The sequence below is a fragment of the Fonsecaea multimorphosa genome (assembly GCF_000836435.1).
Source record: "Fonsecaea multimorphosa CBS 102226 unplaced genomic scaffold supercont1.37, whole genome shotgun sequence".
NCBI lineage: Eukaryota > Fungi > Ascomycota > Eurotiomycetes > Chaetothyriales > Herpotrichiellaceae > Fonsecaea > Fonsecaea multimorphosa.
This window is the reverse complement of record NW_015971671.1, coordinates 123130-145210: the sequence shown is the minus strand read 5'-3', so window position 1 is coordinate 145210 and position 22081 is coordinate 123130. Positions and strand designations below refer to the sequence as shown.

The window sequence follows — 22081 nt, the reverse complement described above, 5'->3', positions numbered from 1 at the left end:
CTTCGGATACATGGGAGCCTCTGCGAACAATCGTTCCCACAGCGTCTTGACTCCCTGGCCCTGAAGTCTGCACTTATTGGTATGTAATAGCTGGAAGCTAACTCTCCAGTAGTGTCGTTTTGGTCAACACGAACTCAATGTGGCCCTCGGACTCGAGCAGATTTCCACCGTGAGGAGACAATGTCGATGAGGGGTCAGAAAAGTGTCGCCTTATCTCCCTCTCCCTCTAGGTCTCTTCCGCCTTAAATCCGCTGGATGTCATCAGGTAGTCTTGAGTCTGGATCGACCTATCTGTCCAGTGCTCGGCGCCTCCCTCCATTTCTCTCGTAGCTGTATCAACCTGGAGTGTTCAAGCGAGGTGGAGGCTCATGGCACTGTCAACCAATCGATTGCTCCATGACAAATCCACAACCGCCTCCTGGTCAATTGTCGTTCGTGGGGCCCCGGAATCAACCGTGGTCGACAGCTCGCTTCTCAACATTCATCCAGACGAAAGTCGATTGATTCTCGCATCGCCTTCCTTCCAGCTATCCCTGGTTTGTTTGAATCTCTCAAGATCTCTCGTTCCATCATTCGAACTTGAGCGGTTCAGCAATGACGCAGGGCCGAGTACAAAAGCCGTCAAACTTGAGTGGGCAATCAGGCACTATCCACACTTTAAAGAAGTCGGCAGGGCGGAAACGGGCCAGTCTGGCTTGTGAAGAGTGCAGGAGTCGCAAGCGACGATGCAATGGCTTGATACCCTGTGAAGGCTGTGCACAGCGCATGACGGACTGCAAATATGCCTCTGATATCGAAACTCAGCGGTGGCATCAGAGGTAAACATGGGTCTGCCCAGCTCACTTTTCTTCTATTTCCTAACATCCAGCAGCATGATTCACATCTTGAAAGCCAAATTGGAAGAGCTCGAGCACAGTAAGGACCAAGCCCAAGGAGCACATAGGCGTCAACAATTGGATGCTGGCAGAGGTGACAACGCAACAGAGGAGCCAGTGGCCCATACTGGCCCAATGTCAGACAAGACCAGCACCGCCATCACATACTCGGATCCTGCAGTCAACCCGGGGCCGCCACCACCGCCAACACCACCAGTACTTCATCATCCTCCGAGGCAGCAGCATCGTGGAGATTCAACTCAGTCTCCCCAGCATGCGAATACTGAGGATTCCACTACAGTGTCTGTACCCGCGCCATGCGACAGTCCTGCGCTACCCGTCCCTGAGTCAGGACTTGCTCCCTCATGCACCTCTTCTCCATCACGGTGTATCCAGCCAAGCAATTTTGAAAGGATGATGATGCCCATATCGCTTGCCATGGGTAAGATGCACGGGCTCCCCCCCGACACATCGGCCTTACCTGCAACGTCTGCTCCGAGCACGGTACTGCATCACAACTCGAAGGCGGACTGTACGTGCGATCAATCCTTAAGTGAAATGCGGTGTAACCTCCCTCTGCGGAGGTACAGTGACACGCTCGTGGCTCGCTATTTCTCTCGACACAATCGAATCTTCCCGATCCTTCATCGATCGACATTTCTCGCGCAGTACGAGAGACTGTGGGATTCCGACTTCAGCTCCCATTCTACCACTCGGAGTTGTTCTGAATTGTGTACCCAAAAGAGCAAGGGCAAAATGCTCCCGACTATCGTCTATCTGGTCCTGGCGCTTGGGTCCTTGTTTGCTTCTCAGTCTCACCAAGAAAATGCCTCTCGTGCGGAAGGGTTTTATCGTGCAGCGCAGGAAACTAATTTCCTGGAAATGATGGACGACGAAGTTGGAATCGAGCTGGTTCAGGCCGGACTTCTCATGGGAATTTACCTGCAGAGCACAGAAAGATACTCAAAATGTTGGAACATCATCGGGTTTACGATCCGAATGGCTCAGAATATGGGGCTACACTTTACAGCCGCCGAGGTCCGCAAACGAGGACTTCTAGCATGCGAGTCAGACCCTCTCGATGGTGAGATGCGCACACGAGTGTGGTATGGATGTATTCTTCTTGACACGTTAGTTTACCTTCCCTTCTTTCCTTCTTTGCAGGATTTTTTCCTTTGTCTTTCAATTGCTGCATTACATCGAATGGAACCTCTGCGCATTTCTTCGCCACTGGTATGGGTGTGAAAACTATTCGGAAGCTTACATTTCCCAGAGACATCGCGCTATCATTTGGACAACCCTGCATGATCCCAGTCGGTCTCGATTTCGTGAAGCCGCCATTTGAAGCGCTTCATGTCTCTAGATCAACCGAACCTCTGGATGATGCACACGTGGTCCCGCCATCCGATGATGGACCAAGTGTACTAGGCTACTATTATCAGAAGATCAAGTTATATGACCTACTGAGACAAGTCATCCAGCGGGATTCTGCAACAGCAATCACAACCATGGGTCGGGCGGCGGACATAGACGCAAGGATAAGAGAAGTCCTCAAGTTGGATGCTCAAATCCTAGAGTGGCAAAATGACCTACCAAGTTACTTAAGACATCCAACAATAGACGGCCATGAACGAGCGTCACCTTTAAATGCTGGTAAAGGGCCAGGACACTTGGAGACACTGGATATTCCTGCTTTATCCGACCGATTGCACAACAGGTAAGCATGGATATGGGTTTTCTCTTCCCATCTGCAGATACTAATCACTGATGTATGGACAGGTTCCTCCACACCAGGCAGCTGGTTTTACGCCCGGCTCTAGAAATTCTTTTCAAACACCAGCAGGACAAACTCACCGCTGCCACCAATAACAGCAAAAAGTCGCTTGAGGCTGAGCTTCGGGAAACAACACTCCTAGAGGTCGCATCCCATTGCGTTCGCCTCGCGGCTGATATGGTTGAGTTCTTGGGTAGTGGTATCGAGGCAGAGAGCTTCATCTGTTGGTGGTATAACATTAACAGTAAGTATTTTCCTTCAGATCGGCACTAGACCAACAACATTGGCTGCAAGTTAACATGCTTTTGTGTTTTATAGTGCTGTACACATCGGGAACGACACTTTTGATGGGACGATTCTGTCGTCTGAACCGACCAGACCTTGACCGCCAATCCCTTGCCGCCAGCTGGAATCACTGCCTCGTGTGTCTGTCCCGATATCGTGACGTGAGTAGTATTGCTCAAAGATCCTGCAATGTCCTACGCGAGTGCTCCGCACGACTTATCACACATGTACTAGATGAAATGGTAAGATCATGCTGAGAACGACTCCAGCAAACCTTTGCGTTCACTCTTCTAATCTGATGCGTTCTGATGCAGCGTTGCCAGCCGGTCGATGAAGGAGCCCTCATTCCAACCTTGCAACCTGCGCCCGTGGCGAATCTTCAATCTCTGAATAGCTCTTTAGAGCCACCGATTGGAGACGACTTTCCCATGGACTTTTCGACAGGCGTAGCTGCCTCGGAATCAGCCCCAATGCTTTCCTTGTTCGATCCGAATCTCCGCAAAGATCAACCATCAATGTTTCTACCTGACAGCTATTTGACTGACACATCTGCATGGCCATATCTTCCTTTCCTTTCCCAACTTGAGGATCTATCTTCTGGTGACCCCAACATGAATTTTCGGATGGTCTAGAACTTGAAGAGCTTGAGCATAGTTCAAAGACATCTTATTAAGCTGGGAAAGGTTCGTCGTTGGACTACATGCTGGTCCGCGGACGCCAGTGTTTATACACGCAAGGCTGAGGATCCCATGAACTCACGAAGATCGATCCTGGCCCCTGCATTTTGCCAAAAAGGTCGTCCGAGATTGTGAAATTTTCGTCCGTCTATTAAAATCAAGTGAAGATAAGATTGAACACGGTTCAAAGGTTTACCAGATATAATTACAAATCAAAATTCTGCGTTAAGCTGTGGATACTTCGTGAGGCCATTCACTATTGAATGCTCTCTTTTCCCTGGCACCGATGCGTTATATAACACCACGTTCTATGGAGAAAACCAATTCCCTTGATCGTCAATAGTAATCATGACCACGAACGGGCACCGCCATCAGTCTCATTACTTCCCAAGGTATCGAACTGCGTACTGCCATCTCACAACAGATTCAACTACTCCACCTCCTATCGTAAAATCCCGCAGAACGAAGTTCCACTGTTAATTCCGTGCTCCAAAGTCTTCCAGCCCCATGAGAGTGAGGAAAGTGGAAATCCTCGGGAATGGAAGGTTCTCCCGCCATAACCCCGGGCCCTTGTGGTTGCCCAAGAATGCGACTTACAGGTACCTGGACAAACGGGAGGCGAAATGGGCTCAAATGTGGTCTTTCTTGCTCACAAAAGCGTGGCTACTCTGTTGCCACCAATGCGTATAGAAGACCCCCGGGTTGAGCTCGGCTGTCATCCAAGTTCAGCAAGCCCGCAACCGCACTTCGGTAAGTGAGCTTGACCTGGTGTCATCCGTTCTATTTCCGACTCACAAGGGTGTGGCTCGCGGTTGTCAGATTCTGTGTCTCGAGACACACTGCCAGCGAAGTTTACGGCGCTGGAAAATTATTCTCACAGTCCTAAAGCTAGCTCAAGGACTCTGTAGTCACGGCGGACACCCGACATCTTGCTGATGTTATAAGGACTCACATTACAAAAGACGAGGAAGCAAGATCTGCCTATCTCTACGAGGTTTTAGTAACCGCAGGCTGGACCTAAACCTGGTTCGCGGCAGTCAACATGGCTTCATATTCGGTCCCAGAAGAATCGAGAAAGGTCCTGCTCGAGGGCATTCTGAGACATCCTCATCAAGTACTTCCTACTGGCTGTGTCGAGCTACTTGACAAGATCAAGTTTGAGGGTCGCGATGCACCAACCATGGCTATAAATTGGCGTCTTGCCGAGAGCGTGTCCTCGTTGAAAGGCCTTGAAGGAATTCTGCTCAACTTGCTCTTGGAGAAAAAGTACGGCATTGCTCCACAAGAGGTCACCATCAACACCGACCACGCCCAATTATTCTTAATGTCCTTCTTTCTAATCGAACTCAACCCAGAGAGACCAGACGTTCCTGTTAAACAGACAGAACTCCGGGAGCTGAATCGGGTCTATTCCAAGTACTTCCCGAATTGCGACTGTCACCATCAGGTCTCGTCCCAGTACCGCAAATCGGTCCACAATATCTACAAAACTCGTGATGGGCGGTTCTACCACCTTCACCCAAGCCTCAATCCAGATCCATCGCTCAAAGCTTGCGGTCTACCATGGGATATGCCGGAGCTGAAAACCGTCGAGGAATCATGGGCGCCGTTCATTGCGAAAATGGCAGAGAAGGATGCCGCCGAGTGGGATGCTCTTCTTGTTGGGGAATACTGTCAGGCCGGCACCATCTGCTTTGCGCCCGAGGAGTACGGCGAAACTCCGCAGGGCAAAGCTCATGCCAATGTCGGCCTCTATACAATCAACGAATACCCAGATTCCTCGCTGAAGCCTTGTTGGTGGCCCAGTGTCCAAAATACCTCTGTCAAGCGTCCACTAGCAGGCCTAAAAATTGTGGATCTGACCAGGATCGTTGCCGGTCCTTCGATTTCTCGCAGTCTGGCAGAGCTAGGCGCCAGTGTCATGCGAGTAACGGGTCCTCATATTGCAGACTTCTCGGGGCTACATCCGGATTTGAACTGGGGCAAGTGGAATTGCCACCTGGATCTGAGAAAGGAGGACGACCGAGCAAAGCTTCGAGAGCTGATTCTCGAGGCCGATGTTGTCGTCAATGGGTACCGACCTGGAGTTTTGGACAAGTACGGCGCCGATCATACAACTGTCTTCAATCTAGCCAAAGAGCGTGGCCGCGGTATCATCTATGTGCGGGAGAACTGTTTTGGTTGGGAAGGTCCCTGGGCGCATCGGGCAGGATGGCAACCCATTAGTGATGCCTGTACAGGCGTTTCCACCGGCTTTGGACGAGCCATGGGCAACAATGAGCCCGTCACTCCCGTTCTCCCCAATTCAGATTTCTGCGTGGGCATCGCTGGAGCCTGTGCCACTCTTCACGCCCTCCTTCTACGAGCGGAGAAAGGTGGCTCGTACTTATGCAACCTCGCTTTGAACTACTACAACAAGTGGTTGGTTGACAAAGTCGGCGAATATCCTCCTGACGTGTGGGAGGATGTGTGGACCCGGAGCGGGCGACGTGTTTTCCGACACTATCACAATATGAACTATACCGAACCTCCCTATCTCGAGATGTTCCGCCAGCAGGGTTTGTATAACCTCGATTTCTTCGAGGTTCGGGAGACCAAGGCCCTGGGCTTGACCATGCGAGTGCCAAAGCCGGTCTTGCGATTTCCCCCAGGAACGGTGGAACCTGGGTACAACGTGGGGACTCGCGGCAATGGACTGGACCAGCCGTACTGGCCTGCTGACTTGAGTACCGAGGTAGTCAGATAGACGTCTTTCACTTTGTTGTGAGAAGAAGTGGAACGGCACTGGGTCAATTCGTGCGCTGCTTCGCTTGAGTAGGTCTGATGCGTCTGGATTATCGCTAATTACCGATATGACAAATTCGTTTGTTGAAGAGTAGAAATTCTGGGAACATAGGACACAAGGCACAAGGTACACAGACGATTGGCATACTGAAAACTGTTCTCGCCGTAGTTGCTGCATTTTGGAATGGTAAGACCATTACCGAACACACTACGTTTTCCGTTTTGTCAGGACATATGAGAATCAAAAAGATCTTCGCAAGGCTCGTTTTCCTTGCCTGGCACAGGAGGTGACCCCCTGGGTCTACCCCTAGCTACCATACCTGCAGAACTGCTGCATCGATGGCAACGAAGTCAATCTATCAATCCACGATTGTAAATGAGGATACTTCGTCCCGTCATATTCATCCTTTTCCAATATGGTCCCAATCTTCGTCTGCCACGAGATCAAGGCGAGGTCGACAAAGGACAATTTATCCCCAACCACCCATGGGCCACCGCTACCGGGATACTTCTGTTCCTGTTTCGCCAATTGGCTCTCCAAGACAGCCGTAACGCGCTGGACTTCCTGGATGAAGCGTCCTGTCGCGCCGCCGAAGAGTTTCTCCTCGCGAGATTGAGATGTTTTGAACCACTGTGCTTGTCGAAAGACCGGAGCTTGCACCGCCACGTGGAAACACAGCCATTGCTTAGCGAGCCAGAATTCCGGAGTACCTCGGCGGAAAATGACTCGGTGATCTTTGTCATAGTTGGATACCAAGTATTCAAACACGGCGCCGATCTCACCCAAGACGGTCTGGGTGTTGGGGTCTTGAATGCAAGGCTCGCCTCCCTCTGCATTGACGACGAGGTAGTCCAGGTGCTCCTTTTCGTCAGCTGAGGGGGCTTTGGGGCCGTTATAAGCGATTCCAAGTTCCTTCAACAAGATTTGAAGACTTGAGAGATCGGGACTGCTGGTTTGGCCGTAGATCGTGATCGGCTTGCGTTCGGTGGACATGCTGAGGGTTTTGGCGTGCGTTGAAATGGTTGACGTAGAATGCTATGGATATCCTTACACTAAAATGTGTCAAAAGCAGACAACCAGAGCGACTCGAAGGCTGTTCAGGTACAAATGCCATTCATAGCAGCAATCCCTATATATCTTTACTGTGTCAGCCTCGTACCCCTTGACCGAGACTCGGGATTGCGGAGAAAAGGCGGTTGGACCGCGTCAGCTCAGCTCTCTGGAGGCTCGACCCTTTCGCTAAGAATTGGCATGGCCATGGATGAGAACACAGATCCCTTTCAGTATCCACGGCGTCGGATGCGCCAATCAAAAATTGACACTCTTCTGCACAAGGAGCATCTGCAATCAGATCAAGCTCTCTGACCGTAAACTCTTCTCATTTGATATGCCTTTATAGAGCAGATTGTTTCCTGTAAATCGTGCATTACTTCATATTACTATCCTTTAGCCTCTTGCAATTGCGGAGACGAGCTTCTCGAAAGTCTGGGAAGCAGGGAACAACCATGGCAGCAAGGAAACCATGAAAGTTCTGCCTACGGGTGACTCGGCGTTTATTGCATCCCATTGCATTGCTGGTCTGTCGAAAAACGGCCATGAGGCCCTCATCTCAGTACGCCCAGATGACAAAGGTCAACCTCTCTTGGCAGAGCACCTTGAATCATGGCCTGACTGTAAACCCAGCTACGTGATAGTGCCAGACATCGCAAAGGAAGACGCATTCAAGGATGCGATGATTTCAGATCCGCCGTTCGAGGCTGTCATACACACAGATTCAGCTTCTCCTTTCTACTTCAACGTGATTGATCCAAGGAAAGACCTGATCCAGCCGTGAAGGGGACAGCAGGCAATTGAAAAGTAATCCAGCGAAGGGCGCCAACAGTGAAAAGAGTGGTAATCACATCGTCCTTCGTTGCAATTCACGACACTGGCAATGGCCGCAAGACCTCTTACCCGGAAATCGACTGGAACTCCATGAGTTGGGAAGATGCTCTTCAGAGCCCAGCTAATGCGTACCGTGGTAGGAAGCAATTCGCAGAAGCAGCGGCCTGGAAGCTCGTCGAGCAGGAAAGACCGACCTTCGACCTCGCTGTGATCAATCCGCCGCTTGTTTTCGGCCCGATATTGCACCAGCATCGCAAAGGCTTAGACACAATCAACACGTCGAATCAGCGGATTATGACCCTGATTCAAGGCAAATGGAAACAACACGGTATCCCGCCCACAGGTGCATTCATCTGGGTTGATGTCCGCGACGTTGCTCTGGCCCGCGTGAGAGCGATGGAGAGGCCTGCAGCGGGCAGCCAGTGTTCCCTAGTGACCGCGGGCTATTACAGCAATGCAGCTCTTGTGAGCATTGTCAGAGTCTCATTTCCCGACCTGGTGGAGTAATTGCCTCCAGACAGAGCTAGCGACATGCCCGTGGATGTTTACGGCTATGACAACTCCAGAAGCCGTGGTGTATTGGGTTTGAGGTATATTTCGTTGGAGGACAGTATCATCGACACTGTCAAGTCGTTGCGAAATGTCACGTTTCAGGTGGAACATCTCATCCGAGTGTATCCTTGGAAGCATTGTGGTGTGTGTAGCCTGATCACAGACACTGGCTTGCAAGCGTGTCAATGGCTGACGAACATTCGCCCCGCTGCATGTCCTGGGCAGTGGAGTTAAAGCGGGAAGATCGATTCTCTAGATAAAACCAGGTCAGGTGTCGATCAGCCATGCGGTCCCGTCCTTCTAAGCGGAAGTGCCATCGTCAAATTTCCTGATCGCTCACCACAACTACTACGTGGCGTTCTGGACCCGAACTTGCGCATTCCACATGTAACAACCATTGATCACTCTAGGAGCATACTTGTGTTACTTTGCCGAACTGCCCAGTGATGGCGCTGGTGGGAAGAATCGCTGGCTTTCCTGCTCCGATACATGAAAGGGATGGGAGAGAGACTGCGTCAGAGAGTATGGACTGTGGGCATAATTTCCTTTCACGCGATTAGGGCTATGTGACCCCGGTCCTGATGTCGAATCAATGCCACGCCGCCAACAATGGCCTTGACATGCATATCAAGGCCGGTCCAGAACGTTTCGCCGCCTTTGCCGTCCTCCTGATTGGTGAGCCTTTCGGTGCGCAACCGAGTTGAAGCGCTGTAATCGAGATTCAGGCTTCGTCGCCTGTTTGATGGACAGCCATATGTTTGAGGCCGCCCAGGACTCACATATCCCCGTCTACCCACACTCGAGCTGGGTCACTGTTAGTCAAGGACATCCTTTTCACAGGAACCTCCAAGATGCCGATTATGATCGCCTTGCCACTTCCGTCTCCCTGATTATACACCCAGTGGGTGGTCTAGGTGATAAAAACGAAGGCATGTAGCCCGCTAGATCTCATCCAATTGATCGCCGGTGGAAGCGACACCGCTGCCGTAATCTGTCTATGCAAAAACCATCCGATTTTTGACCGAACCCAGAGATTCAATCTTGACCTCTACCAAATCTCCATTCTTGAGCCAGAGTGGATCTCTCATCCCCATGGCGACCCCCGAAGGAGTTCCCGTCATGATGACAGTTCCAGCTTCCAGTGTGGTGCCTTGGCTTACAAACGATATTATGGTTTCGACATTGAACAAGAGGTCGTTGGTATTGGTATCCTGCCGAACTTCCCCATTGACTAGAGTCCTTAGCTGGAGATTCCCAGCATTGCCCACCACTCGAGGGGAAACCAACATTGGTCCCAATGGTGCAAACTTATCAAATCCTTTGCTGAAGCACCATTGAGGAACAACACCAGCGAAAGCGGGATCCCGTTGCCACTTTCGACATGACCCATCGTTGGAGGCGACAAAGCCAGCCACATAGTCGAGGGCTTCTTCTTTTGCTATATCCTTTCCCGTCTTGCCAATGACAATACTCAATTCTCCTTCGTAGTCCAAAGTCTCCTGTGCGAGCTCGGGAATTGCGATATCCTCATGGTAGCCGGCCACTGAAGCTTTGGGTTTGATGAAAACAGAGGGATATGGAGGGGGCTTTCGACCGCCTTCTTGAACTGCACGCTCCAGGGTCAGCTCAAAGATTGATTCTCCATAGCGACGGGGCCATAGCATGACCTACTGTGTTTCATATAGTTCAGCCCAATGCATTTGATGATTGGAATATCGGCGGCAGAGAGGAGGGGCAGAATTTTCTTCACACCGACTATCTTGATGCCTTTGTTGAGGGAGAAGATCGATGTACCAACATACACCTCAGCCCGCAACGCAGGACTCTGGAGAACTTCGTCGATGTCGACGATCGCATCACCGTCAATGACTGGCTCACCAAAGTGAGTTCTGCCCTCGGTGTCCTCAAACCTGATTAATCTTTGCCAAGGCATACTGGATTTAGGAATTCCTCAAGAAGCGGCATTTGGTCTACGGCCCAAGAGGTTGACCTGCCGGGGTATTTGTGCAGGTGCTTGCTTTGGTCGCTAGCGAGCGGTCCGAAATCAGTTTCGGTCTAGCATTTTGTTTTCATGTCGTGCTTGGACGGGCACAGAGTCACAGACCCAGGAAGCGTTGGAAGAGCTTCCGGTGGCTCCATCTCCGCCAAAACTCCGCTTCCACCTTCTTCCGTCGCGTGTCAAGCCTGTCCACTATCTAACGATTGTCTGCGCGACCAGGCATTGTGTCAAATGATCTGAGACCTTCCAAGAGCCCTTGGACTTTCCTCGAAGCGAAAAATTCGGCCTTCGGCTTCAGTTGTGTCAGGCTACCAGAGCAGAATTGTCAGCTTGACCGCGCGGAGGTTTTGATTGACCTACCCTCCCTCTACCAACGAGGTTCGTACGATCCAATGAGATCCTGCGTGATGCATCGGAATTGTCCATAGTGTACAGCCACATCGTCCACAAAAGATCTTGTGCTTCTTTGAGCCACTCAGAGTATCGTTCAAGATCCATGTCTTCATGTGTTCCTCACCCTCCTGGACGTGAACATTCTCTTTGGCGTATTTTGCCATCTGGCAATTGATTAGCTTATCGTTCATTCCTTGTTCAAACTTGTGTCACAATTTGTCCGGGTCCTCCAGCATTCTTGTTGCAGTGGGTACAGTAGCAAATGAAGACGTTTTCGGGGTGCCCCGTCAAGGTGAAACGCACACCCTCGCATAAACAGCGTGCGTCTAATGAGGTCATTTCTCGGATCCAAATGAGAGGTGACAGCAGGAGAGGCTTCGATACTCCATCTTTCGGTGTTCCACTTGCTGACATTATATACGTCCACTTGGCGGCTGGTGAGCTAGTGCTGGTGACGGGCACAGCGGAGAGTGGCAGACCGGAAGAGACTTCGAAAGCGGCTCAGCAAATCCCCTCTTCCCGGACTGGGTTCTGATTTGGTCAACACTCCTCTCCCTCTCTGCTCCGGAGCTAGGGATGTGCAGACATATATGAGATTCCGGAACCTCCCCCCAGGGTTGGGTGAAGAGACAGAGGTTCACTCATCGGATGAACTGACACATACATCATCAATCACACCTCATCCTCCCATGACAAGTAGTTCCCACACAACCGCAGCCGAGCAACACGTGGCACTTCTTAGTCCAATGGGCCCTACCCAAAATACTGCGACTTTACAAGGAGCATATTATGAGAAAATCGCTAGCCAACACGCCGGTGCACTATGGAAGTGCCTGGACAAGATGGTCCCTCCCATGCCTAATCCTACGGCGGCTGTACACTCATGGCCATACGATGAGATGCGTCCCAGTCTCCTTGAGGCTGGAGAATTGGTGACCGCCGAAGAAGCAGAGCGACGGGTGTTGATGCTCGTCAACCCGAATCTAGAAGCCCCTTATACCACGGATACGATCTACGCTGGCCTTCAGCTAATCTTGCCTGGAGAAACTGCGCCGGCCCATCGACACACGGCATTTGCGCTACGTTTCATCATCGAAGGCTCAAAAGGCTTCACCGCCGTCGAAGGCCAGCGACTGCTCATGGAACGCGGGGATGTGATTCTCACTCCCAGCTGGCACTGGCACGACCATGGCAATGACGGGACCGAGCCTATGATCTGGCTCGATGGCCTCGACTTGCCCGTCTTCCGCTTCCTGCGTATGAACTTTGCTGAGAACTATGCGGAGAGTCGATACCCCAGCGAAGCTGCCAGCAATTCAGATCTCAAAATCCCGTGGTCAGTTCCAGCTGCGGAACTCGACGCTTCTCCAGCAATGCCCTACGCGCGATTTGACTACAGGGTCGCCAGTGGAGCACACCTCTCGCACACGCTCTCCGCACAGGCAGAGCGTGTCGCTGTGGGCACGACCTCTCCAGCTTCCCAGGAGACGTGCTCATTCGTGTATCACATCTACCAAGGCAAAGGGTACTCGAAGATCAAGAGCAAGAACGGCGAAGAGCAGACGGTGCCGTGGAAGTCAAGGGACACCTTCAGCGTTCCGGCGTGGAGTGTCATCGAGCATACCGCCCTGGACGCGGATGGACACGGGGCGAGTGTGTATTTATTCGCTGTCAATGATCGGCCAATGGTAGAGAGCCTGGGCCTGTCGCGACGTGCTTAAAGGATTCCACAATCTCCTCGCATCATTCTACCTATACTCCGTACGTATTTGACCAGAGGATGATACATGACACGAAGAAGAAACGTAGTTTCCCTATTTTTTCCCTATTTTTGGTATTTTGGTTTCCTTTCTGCCTCTTAAGTACTCCCAGCAACTTACTAGTGCTGTTCCAATGTCAGACTGACCACAGAGAATCTGATGGATTTTCACATTCCTCTTTCGCGGAACTCCTAGAATCTCCAGATTTCATGGGGCAAGACTATGCCGCCGGATAATCTGGGGCTGAGGGCCGCTTTAACCCCGATGGCGACCACAACACTCCGAGTCGGCCACTCTTCGGCGCACTGAAATCCACAGAACGACTGGCCTTCCCCAGGCCGTTGGTGAGTCTTAGCCCATTAACAGAGTAGCACTAGTAGCAGTCTCTACAAAAGCAGGGCATCGGGGTGCTTCTGTCGAGCGAGGAAGTTTACCCAAGATCACGCCCTCACGCACGCCATGGCCCCAAGTGTCGCGATTGTTGGCGGCGGGCCGTCAGGCCTTGCCTTGGCGGCGATGCTCGAGAAACAGGGCATTGACTACGTTGTCTACGAGCGCGACGCCAAAGGCAACCCCCCTGCAGGTGGATGTCTCGACTTGCACCGAGGCAGCGGGCAGCGCGCTATGAAGGAAGCTGGCTGTTTTGACGAGATGAGGAAGCGTGGTCGACTTGGCGACGCAACCGTGGCCAAGGTATACGACCATCAATTCAACTTCTTCTTCTCGTGGGGAGAAGGGCGCGACGCTCCGGAGCTGGACCGGGTTGATATCCGAGGCTCGTTGTTGACGGTGGTGCCGGAGGAGAAGATTCGTTGGGCGAAACGTGTTCAGCGAGCTCATAGGGATCAAGATGGGCAGATTGTGCTCACCTTCGATGATGGCTCGACTGTCTCGGGATTTAGACTGGTCATTGGCGCAGATGGAAGCTGGAGTAGGCTACGGCAACTGGTAAGAATCTCGATCCTTGTCTCGCCTATCGCAATCTGAATTGCGAGGTATGGCGAGATTGGTTAAAAATGATCTGCTAAACACGATGGAAGGTCACTCCGATTAAACCAGCCTATTCAGGTCAGCTGTTCCTCACGGGCAAAATCGGCCCACCCAACCCACACTATCCCACGATCGAGAAACTCGCCGGTCACGGCCCCATGGTTGTCCAGGGTCGTTCCACGGCCATTTGGTGCCAAAGGCAAGGAAACGGCGAATACCGGATCGACTTGGGCTTGAACGGCGCAGCGGACCTCGACAAAGACGGGACCGTCGACGTCACCGACGACGATGCTGTCAAAACCCTCATGCTCGACCCGCACTTTTTCGGAGGTCACGCGGCCGAGATCCAAGACATGATCCGCGCCATGGAAGGCCCGTTCAAGGCCTGGCCCATGTGGTATTTTCCACCCGAGCACTTGAATTGGAGCACCGCAAAGGGTGTCACGCTCATCGGAGACGCGGCCCATCCGACGTCACCCTGGGCGGGAGACGGGGTGAACTGTGCGCTCCGCGACACCATCATCCTCGCGGCAAAAATCAAAGAGTTTGGCGTGACGCAGAAAGCGTTGGAGGAGTATGAGAAAGAAATGTTTCCATTGGCGATCTCTCTGATCGAGAGGAGTGTTGCGAGCGGGAAGTTGTTCTTTCACTGGAACAGCCCCAAGGCATTCTTGGATGCTATTACAAAGAAGCCACTATTCGGGGATACGGATGACTTCTAGTGTAGTAGTGGTGAGGTAGTAAGTAATAGGTAGAACGGTGTATACAGTAAAACCCTTTTCAACTACGCAAGTGCCTGGGGTATTCATTATTCTGGTGGCTGATTTCCTGTCTTTCAGTAGACTCTAACATGTCTTACACCTTCCGCTCGAGAAGCTGACGAAGATCCCTCTGTATAGCACATTCCACGGCGAAGCCCAGCAGTCGGATATAATAACCCGGTGATTGATGGGAAAATTCAACACAGTGTAGACAGTGTTTCGAGATGGTCGTAGTAACAGCAGGTGCCTTGACAAATCCCGCTCCAAATCGCCTCATTGAGTCATCATTCACCTGCCACAGTTGATCATGTTCTCCCATGTTGTACAGCACTGGGACCGAGACTGACTGAGCATACCGGGCCCAATATACGGGCCAGAGAAACTCGACGTCATATAACTCCTGCAAGTAGATAGGGTTGGCAAGACGTTCAGTCTGTTCGAGTATGGCCGGGTCATATAGATCCGGGACGGGTCCCAACATGGATTGTTCTTGTTGTTGCTTGGGAAATCTGATGGGTGTGGCTGGCCCGACTTCAGCAGTCCTGTGCATGTCGTCAAATATGGCCAGAAAGTCGTGATAGACTGTGTCACATCCGATACCCGCCATCGATAGACCTGAGAGCTTGTATGGGGACGCCCCCTCCTCGTACAGCGACGCAGCGACAATTGCCACTGCACCGCCGATCGAATGACCGTAGAGAACGATTGAGGAAAACTCGTACTTTTGCGCAAATTTCTCCCAAATCGTGGGAAGACCAACATTGTGTAGCCATCGACCGCTCTGCTGGATGAAGGTGCTGCCATCCTTGTCCATGGCCGTAGGCACAGGGACATCGCCGTACCCAGGCCGATTCAAGCCGACCACGGGCACTCCCAGTGCTGTGGCCCACGTGCGCACTGTATGCTTTTCGTCAGCATCGAAGAAGTCCACGGTATAAGTGCCTCCGGGGATGAGGACGAGGAGGGGCCGAGCTCGCACGGGGACCCTGGATTCGGATGGCGAGAAATCTTTGCCGGTGATTGCACTGCCGTCTGGCAGAAGGATGGAAAAGGCTGACATGGAGGGTGTATGGAGTGAACTGAAGTCCCAACGGGGCCGGTTGTTGGTCGAAGCGGGACTTCTTCAGCCCGTAATTTAATTTTGGTGTGACACGCCTCTCGTTCTTCAAGTCTAGTACTTGGATCTAGTCTTGAAGCTTGGAGATATAGACAGGATGCTGAGAAATACCCGGGTGTCTTTCTGGACACGCTCCGCCTTCTCTCCGCCACAACCTCATAGCTGCCGCTCGCAGGACATGCTGTCCGTTGATCTGCTACGAACCCGACACATGCGCACAAACGTTAATGTTACATTTTCATTCATAGCTATGATCTTGTTTCGATTACAACGAGGGCTACGGAGCATTATGGCAGCTCTAGGACACCCTGCTTCTGCGTACTCGTGGAAAACCTGAAGACTAGAGGGTTCATCTTCTAATTGATGCACTCGGTGCACTAGGTACTTGATTCCTCTATCTATCACTTCTCATGTCTCCATTTGCCGTCTGGTTTGAAGTATATAGAGTTCTGCCAACGGGCCAGCCGTGGTCCGATAACCGGTCTCTTCTTGATGCTCGCCTCGTCCTCACCACTTCGGACTCTCTTGACGAACTCTTCTGGCACAAAATCCACACCGATTGGATTTTCCTTGAACTCACTCGTCTCCATAAACTCGTACACGTCCTGGGCCGAGGCAAAGTTGTCGACCTGCATCTCGAACTCGTTCCCGTCCGGGTCAAAGTAGTACATGCTGGTACTGATACCATGATTCACGGGCCAGTGCGGTAGGATCCCATGTGCCTTCTTTTCCTCGTAGCTAGTTGCCAGAGCCTCTAGGCTGTCGAGCGTAAAGGCGATGTGGTAGATGCCGCAGGTCGATCCGGGACTGGGGATGGGCTTGAAGTCGGGATCGTTGATGATGACTAGTCGATGGTGCTCGTGGTCGTAGGTGAGAAATGCCGCTACGTTGTTCTTCAGCACCACTTTGCTACCGAAAAACTTGACGTGCCAATCGATCATAGCTTCGAAGTTCTCAGGTCGTGTGCGCAGGCCGAAATGGCCTACATAAGAAGGGTGTACTGGCTCAGGCATTGCGATTAGGATTGTTGGGATCGGTGCCGGAGTATCTTGGTTGAGCACCTCAAGAGATAGACATGAACAAGGACAGTGCGACATCAAGAGCCCAAGTGTTATTAGATCTCACCAAAAAGCATTTTACTCCCACTGTCCAGCCACCCCACATCAGCAGGTCATTGTTCTCTTGGACTCTTCGACAGATGACCGTTGCCGGAGCGGAGATTAGGCGGCGGAGCGGAGACAATCTGTTCCGAGTTTTGTGTTCTCTCAAATCTCGTCCTGGATCTGCAGGACATGCCGTGCCCATTATACTACTTGATCCATGTTCTCGCTTTCCGTCAAGAAATTTGTGAAAGAGGAGCTTCTATTGACAGGGTGTACATCTCCTCCTTCCTGATGTGGGCTGTGACTTTCTTGGTCTGGACTCGGCACGACGCCTAGTATGCCCTGCTCACTTGTGATGACAGACGGAGGTCTAGCAGGGCCCAGATGGGAGGATTAGACTGATAGAAACACTGGAAGAGGCGAGGTAAGCCCTTTTGATAGATATACTTCCTATTCAAGCGTGCCACTCAGATTCTCCCTCAGAACTGAAGAAATACGTTTTTGGGCACTTCTCCTAGATTAACCATGACGACTCTACATATCGTCGCCGCTAGCACTTTTTTTAGTGCCTGGATATTGTCTCGAGTGCTTCTCCCAGCACTAATAAGCCCTTGGCGCAATGTTCCCGGTCGGTCGAGGGTAAAACTTCCGCCGAGCAGGGCAGAACACAGGCATGAATTTGAAGATTGAAGCATTTCATATTGATTTAGGTCTACTCAAGTGTACCCTAGCTTGCGTCAGATCGTGCACCATCTATTGTAGGTTTAATGAACAAATCATCAACGTATACTAGATTCTATCTATGACTATATGCGCTATAGAAGTCCGGATGCTGTCTCACTGCATCAGGAATACTCTGGCCATTCTTGACTTTTTCCAGAACTGCTTCACTCGCTCGCTTCTGCACAGCCGCCAAGTCAACGACTTTCTCCAGCAGTTCCCGCGGAATGACCACCACAGCTCGATCTTTCTCATCCGCATACAGTATGTCTCCGGGCTGCACGACCATGGCGTCGAAGTGGAGTGGCACATCCACAGCGGAAGGCAGGGCCTCCAGCGTGGGGGATGACGCTGAAAACCCGCGGGACCAGAGATGGAAGATTGAGGAGTTGTTTTCATCGTCATCGTCGTCGTTGATTACACACCTGAGACTGCAAGATTCCACGTCACGAATGCGTCCATTTACTATTGCGCCACGGACACCCCGGACCTTGAGTCGTGTGGTCATAATATCACCCATCAAGGCAGCACGGATCTCGGGTCCGTCTTGCGGTTGTTGAACCAGAGCCACGTTTGACGCTGCTATCATGTCGGTCCAATTTTTGCCTTGAGGTATGTTGAACACGGTAGTTGAAGCGGTGTCTTTGGTGATGGTGGAGCCTTCGTCTCCCACTTTGCGCACAAAAAGGACCGTGCTGACGGGGGCGACGAGTCGACGAGAGCTCCTAGTGTTGTCCCGCTCGGGCCTCGGAATGGGTTGGATATCAGGAAGGTAGCCCGCGGCTGGGACTTTAAGGGTCAAGAGAGCATCTGAAATCTGTGGAAAAGGGGGTGTCAGGACGCTTTCCACAACGCAGTCACATCCTTTTTGTGACGCAACTCCAACTCACATCGGATGCTGAGTATTCACGTTCTATGATCTGACAAAGAGCTTTGAGCTCCTTATCGATACTCAACGGCATGATGGGGGTAGGTTTGCAGTAAGTGTCCGAGGGCAGCGTGAGGACAAACAAGGAATTATACCGTCGAGAACAGCTTTATCTCGCGCCAGAAGAACGTCTCCTACTGTTTCCATGAATATAAAGGTCTCTTCCCCGTCCCCAGCTCTCCTCGAAGACTCAGACGTTGTCGCTAATTGCCTCGCTCACTTTTACACCAGCCAGAACATATCCTGCGTGAGGGCTGCGGAAAGCAAAGCAAGTGGACCGATTCACGCTACTGAAGCTCCGTGTTGTCGCGGGAGTAGGGCGGTAGATGTCCGAGTCACCCACTTACTCAACTGGATTCACTCCTCGGCTCTACAATGTGATTGTTTAGGGTCGAGTCTAGGGTACGTGCTGAGCTCACTGCCACTCCTTGTTATCATTCAACATAGGTAGGACGGTGTAGTGCTACCCACATCACGTGTTCGAAGGCATCAGATCATATGTCCATGGCCATGCGATCAAGGTCGGCGTTATGGCGGAACCCAATCAGTATCTCAACTTCTGTTGGGACCCCATCTTGGAGCTCGAAAGGGCACTTCCAAGCGTTGTGCATGCTTGTCAATGCCCTGATTTGCAGCTATGAGTGACGAATCTAGAGGTGTTTGATGTCTAGATCTCCTCGTGAGTACGCAACTGCTAGGTGAGCTGCCCAGTAGACCTGGAAACAGCCCGCCATCATGGATTCAGACACGACTACAACGGTCATCGACCATCTCACCATTGGCAGAATACGCGGAATCAAATACTCAGAGGCCAGTAATCGATTCCTGGGTATGCAATATGCCACGCTGAAGGACCGATTCTCACGTGCGGAGCTCGTTCGGTACTCGGATCACGACCAGGCTCGCGCAAGCAATGGCATCTTGGATGCAACGAAGTTTGGGTACAGCACCCCATACCCCTAGCCCTTGGTTCGCGGGATATGTCTATTGTGCTTCCTTTCTCATGTGAGTGTTATAAGCTGATGCGAAAGTGTGATAGGCCAGTGGGTTTGATCTCTCCCAATGCCTGCGAGCTTGAACAAGGTCTCGTGCAAAAGGCTCTTCCTTTTGTGCCTTTGCCCATATCGGACACCGAGTGTTTGACATTGAATATCACTGCACCGAGTTTGGCGAGCACGACTTCGCAGGCGTATTTGCTTCCGGTGTTGGCATTTGTCCATGGGGGAGGCTTCACGACGGGCAGTAGCTCGTTTCCACAAAACGAGTTGGCGCGGATCACAGAAGTCAGCATTCAAGCTGGCATGCCCATGATATCAGTGAACATTAAGTGAGTTTGCGAAGTTTTGTCTAAGTCTTGCAGGGGCTGTTTGATCACTTGCAAATACTGATCTGTGTCATTCCTAGCTACCGCGTTGGCGCTCCCGGATTCCTCCATTCTCCTGACATGGCGGCAGTTGGTTACAGATCCAACAATGGTCTCCAGGACCAGCGGCTGGCACTGTATTGGATCCAAGAGCATATCGCTGGATTTGGGGGCGATCCACAGCGTGTCACTTACCTGGGAGAGAGTGCTGGAGCAAGTAAGTTCCCTTCGCTACTCTGGCAGTCCAAAACTTTCACGAGTGTCTAACGTTTGTCCATTTGATCGACTAAATATAGCCTCGGGCTTTTATCACCTCCACAATCCGGGGCCTTACTTTCACCAATTCGTGTCTATGAGTGGCACAGCATTGTTACGCCCACGACCGACAGCCGCGGTCCACATATCCTTCCAACGCATATGTGAGGCGCTGGGTGCCAAAGATGAGGATAGTCCTCGGGTCAAAGTGAACAGACTTGTGAATACACCCAGTGAAGACTTTGTGACAAGGACAGCGCGTCCATATATCTTAGGGCCGATCGTGGATGAGGAGATTATCCCAAGAGTTACGACTTTTGAGTCACTGCGAGAAGAAGCAGAATTTGTGAAGCTGTTCCCGGGGGTACTTCAATGCAAAAGATTGCTGATTGGTGACTGTCAATTTGATGTGAGTTTCACGTACCTGTTTTGCCCTCTTGGGACGATTGCGGTGCTACCAGCGCTTGCGGCGACTTGGTTGATGTTGATGAGGACATGGGAATATAAATTGACGCTACTAAATATCGGATAATCAGGGTATGATATGGGCATCTCGTCTCGCCGGTCGTGAGGATGTCTTTCCCCGAACACTCCTGGGATGTCTGGCCGAGATCTTCGACCCCATCGACCCAAGCGTTGCCGAAAGACTCGCTCGAGCATATCATCTCGACGCCTCGACGCCGATCAACACTCCCGAGACCACGCAATCGGTGCTCGAGTTCGGCAACGACATCACCTTTTTTCTCCCCGCGCGTGAATTCGCCAAAGCATGGGCACGATCCGTGCCTTCATCTGACCAAATTAGCGGCCGAGTCTCTTTTCTCTACCACTTCAACGCCTCGAACCCTTGGCCCGGTCCGTGGACAGGTCAGTCTACCCACGACTTGGACCTCATGTTTGCGCTGCAGAACTATCGAGAGCACCTATCTCCAGGCCAGCAACGATGTGGGGATAAAGTTGCCCTTGACTTGATCCGCTTCGTGCATGGAGAAGATCCTTGGCCTGCCTTCGATGCTAAAGGGTCGAACCGTTGCCAAGCGATGGTGTATTCTGCCCCCACTGACAGGGAGACGGATGAGTCTGAGTATGTGGACGTTCAAAATGAGATTAGGTGTAGGAGTGGAAATGTTGATGGATTCGATCAATTGACAGGGCGGCGAACACTCATTCAGATGACTGTCAAGGAACAATATTTCGACAGGCTTTTTGATGCTTGGAACTTGTTCATGTTAGGACCACGATGAAAATTCTTCAAAACTGAATACTAGATCCAAGTTAATCCAAGTTTAGCAAGTTTAGCAAGTTGGGAACTTTAGTTTTTTGTCTAACAGACCAGAAGCTCTTGTAAGGACGGAATACAATTATACCAATCAAGGAATAGTAGTAGGGGACTTCGCTTGGTGTATCTCCTACATTTTTGTACCCCCAACTATACACTACTCCTACTCGCACACACCCGAGCTAGGCCGACATTAGAGAGGAGGACTTTACGTAGCCGTAGCGCGCCTTCCGCATATAGATGTGCCGATTATAAGACAATCACTGAAATGCTTAACAAGATTACATAGTTCACGAGGGTTAACAACAAGGATTGCTCGTGGGAAGATTATGTTAACTGCCCCCATGGAGACTTCATGCATCATCTGCCCCAATGATTCGAAGTCTATGCTTGATAACTGTCCAATAAACAAGCAATGACGATTGATCTGAGCCTCACTGGATCTATATCACAGTATTGTTCTCCTTCAATGAACACGGACCATATCAGCCAGGCGCTCTCAACGCCTTGAAGTGCTTGCTTTGTTGCAGTAGAGACGCCTGCTGAGACAGCACCGGCCTTCCCACAGACTGGAGAAAGTA

At 51.4% G+C, this 22081-nt stretch overlaps 11 protein-coding genes across 11 annotated transcripts; 6 read left to right on the top strand and 5 right to left on the bottom strand.

Moving 5' to 3' along the window:
- Nucleotides 1-594: 594 nt before the first annotated feature.
- Z520_11279 (uncharacterized protein) lies at nucleotides 595-3566 on the top strand (the record flags this gene model as incomplete). The annotated part of the gene is made up of 7 exons (XM_016781768.1): nucleotides 595-818; nucleotides 872-992; nucleotides 1119-2005; nucleotides 2149-2592; nucleotides 2655-2893; nucleotides 2968-3095; nucleotides 3258-3566. The coding sequence occupies 7 exons, from the start codon at nucleotides 595-597 to the stop codon at nucleotides 3564-3566; spliced, it is 2352 nt and encodes a 783-aa protein (XP_016627129.1).
- Nucleotides 3567-4653: 1087 nt separating this feature from the next.
- Z520_11278 (uncharacterized protein) lies at nucleotides 4654-6357 on the top strand (the record flags this gene model as incomplete). The annotated part of the gene is made up of 1 exon (XM_016781767.1): nucleotides 4654-6357. The coding sequence occupies one exon, from the start codon at nucleotides 4654-4656 to the stop codon at nucleotides 6355-6357; it is 1704 nt and encodes a 567-aa protein (XP_016627128.1).
- Nucleotides 6358-6702: 345 nt separating this feature from the next.
- On the bottom strand, nucleotides 6703-7389 carry Z520_11277 (uncharacterized protein; the record flags this gene model as incomplete). The annotated part of the gene is made up of 1 exon (XM_016781766.1): nucleotides 6703-7389. The coding sequence occupies one exon, from the start codon at nucleotides 7387-7389 to the stop codon at nucleotides 6703-6705; it is 687 nt and encodes a 228-aa protein (XP_016627127.1).
- A 529-nt stretch (nucleotides 7390-7918) lies between these two features.
- On the top strand, nucleotides 7919-8787 carry Z520_11276 (uncharacterized protein; the record flags this gene model as incomplete). The annotated part of the gene is made up of 2 exons (XM_016781765.1): nucleotides 7919-8226; nucleotides 8286-8787. The coding sequence occupies 2 exons, from the start codon at nucleotides 7919-7921 to the stop codon at nucleotides 8785-8787; spliced, it is 810 nt and encodes a 269-aa protein (XP_016627126.1).
- A 1040-nt stretch (nucleotides 8788-9827) lies between these two features.
- Nucleotides 9828-10765, bottom strand: Z520_11275 (uncharacterized protein; the record flags this gene model as incomplete). Its single annotated transcript, XM_016781764.1, has 2 exons — nucleotides 9828-10438; nucleotides 10504-10765. The coding sequence occupies 2 exons, from the start codon at nucleotides 10763-10765 to the stop codon at nucleotides 9828-9830; spliced, it is 873 nt and encodes a 290-aa protein (XP_016627125.1).
- A 1205-nt stretch (nucleotides 10766-11970) lies between these two features.
- Z520_11274 (uncharacterized protein) lies at nucleotides 11971-12945 on the top strand (the record flags this gene model as incomplete). The annotated part of the gene is made up of 1 exon (XM_016781763.1): nucleotides 11971-12945. The coding sequence occupies one exon, from the start codon at nucleotides 11971-11973 to the stop codon at nucleotides 12943-12945; it is 975 nt and encodes a 324-aa protein (XP_016627124.1).
- A 498-nt stretch (nucleotides 12946-13443) lies between these two features.
- Z520_11273 (uncharacterized protein) lies at nucleotides 13444-14696 on the top strand (the record flags this gene model as incomplete). The annotated part of the gene is made up of 2 exons (XM_016781762.1): nucleotides 13444-13932; nucleotides 14025-14696. 2 exons carry the CDS (start codon nucleotides 13444-13446, stop codon nucleotides 14694-14696), a joined length of 1161 nt encoding a protein of 386 aa, XP_016627123.1.
- Nucleotides 14697-14829: 133 nt separating this feature from the next.
- Nucleotides 14830-15795, bottom strand: Z520_11272 (uncharacterized protein; the record flags this gene model as incomplete). Its single annotated transcript, XM_016781761.1, has 1 exon — nucleotides 14830-15795. The coding sequence occupies one exon, from the start codon at nucleotides 15793-15795 to the stop codon at nucleotides 14830-14832; it is 966 nt and encodes a 321-aa protein (XP_016627122.1).
- A 458-nt stretch (nucleotides 15796-16253) lies between these two features.
- On the bottom strand, nucleotides 16254-16865 carry Z520_11271 (uncharacterized protein; the record flags this gene model as incomplete). Its single annotated transcript, XM_016781760.1, has 1 exon — nucleotides 16254-16865. One exon carries the CDS (start codon nucleotides 16863-16865, stop codon nucleotides 16254-16256), a length of 612 nt encoding a protein of 203 aa, XP_016627121.1.
- Nucleotides 16866-17751: 886 nt separating this feature from the next.
- Z520_11270 (uncharacterized protein) lies at nucleotides 17752-18637 on the bottom strand (the record flags this gene model as incomplete). The annotated part of the gene is made up of 2 exons (XM_016781759.1): nucleotides 17752-18492; nucleotides 18566-18637. 2 exons carry the CDS (start codon nucleotides 18635-18637, stop codon nucleotides 17752-17754), a joined length of 813 nt encoding a protein of 270 aa, XP_016627120.1.
- Nucleotides 18638-19338: 701 nt separating this feature from the next.
- On the top strand, nucleotides 19339-21465 carry Z520_11269 (uncharacterized protein; the record flags this gene model as incomplete). Its single annotated transcript, XM_016781758.1, has 5 exons — nucleotides 19339-19544; nucleotides 19643-19930; nucleotides 20008-20183; nucleotides 20263-20630; nucleotides 20758-21465. The coding sequence occupies 5 exons, from the start codon at nucleotides 19339-19341 to the stop codon at nucleotides 21463-21465; spliced, it is 1746 nt and encodes a 581-aa protein (XP_016627119.1).
- Between the last annotated feature and the right edge of the window lie 616 nt (nucleotides 21466-22081).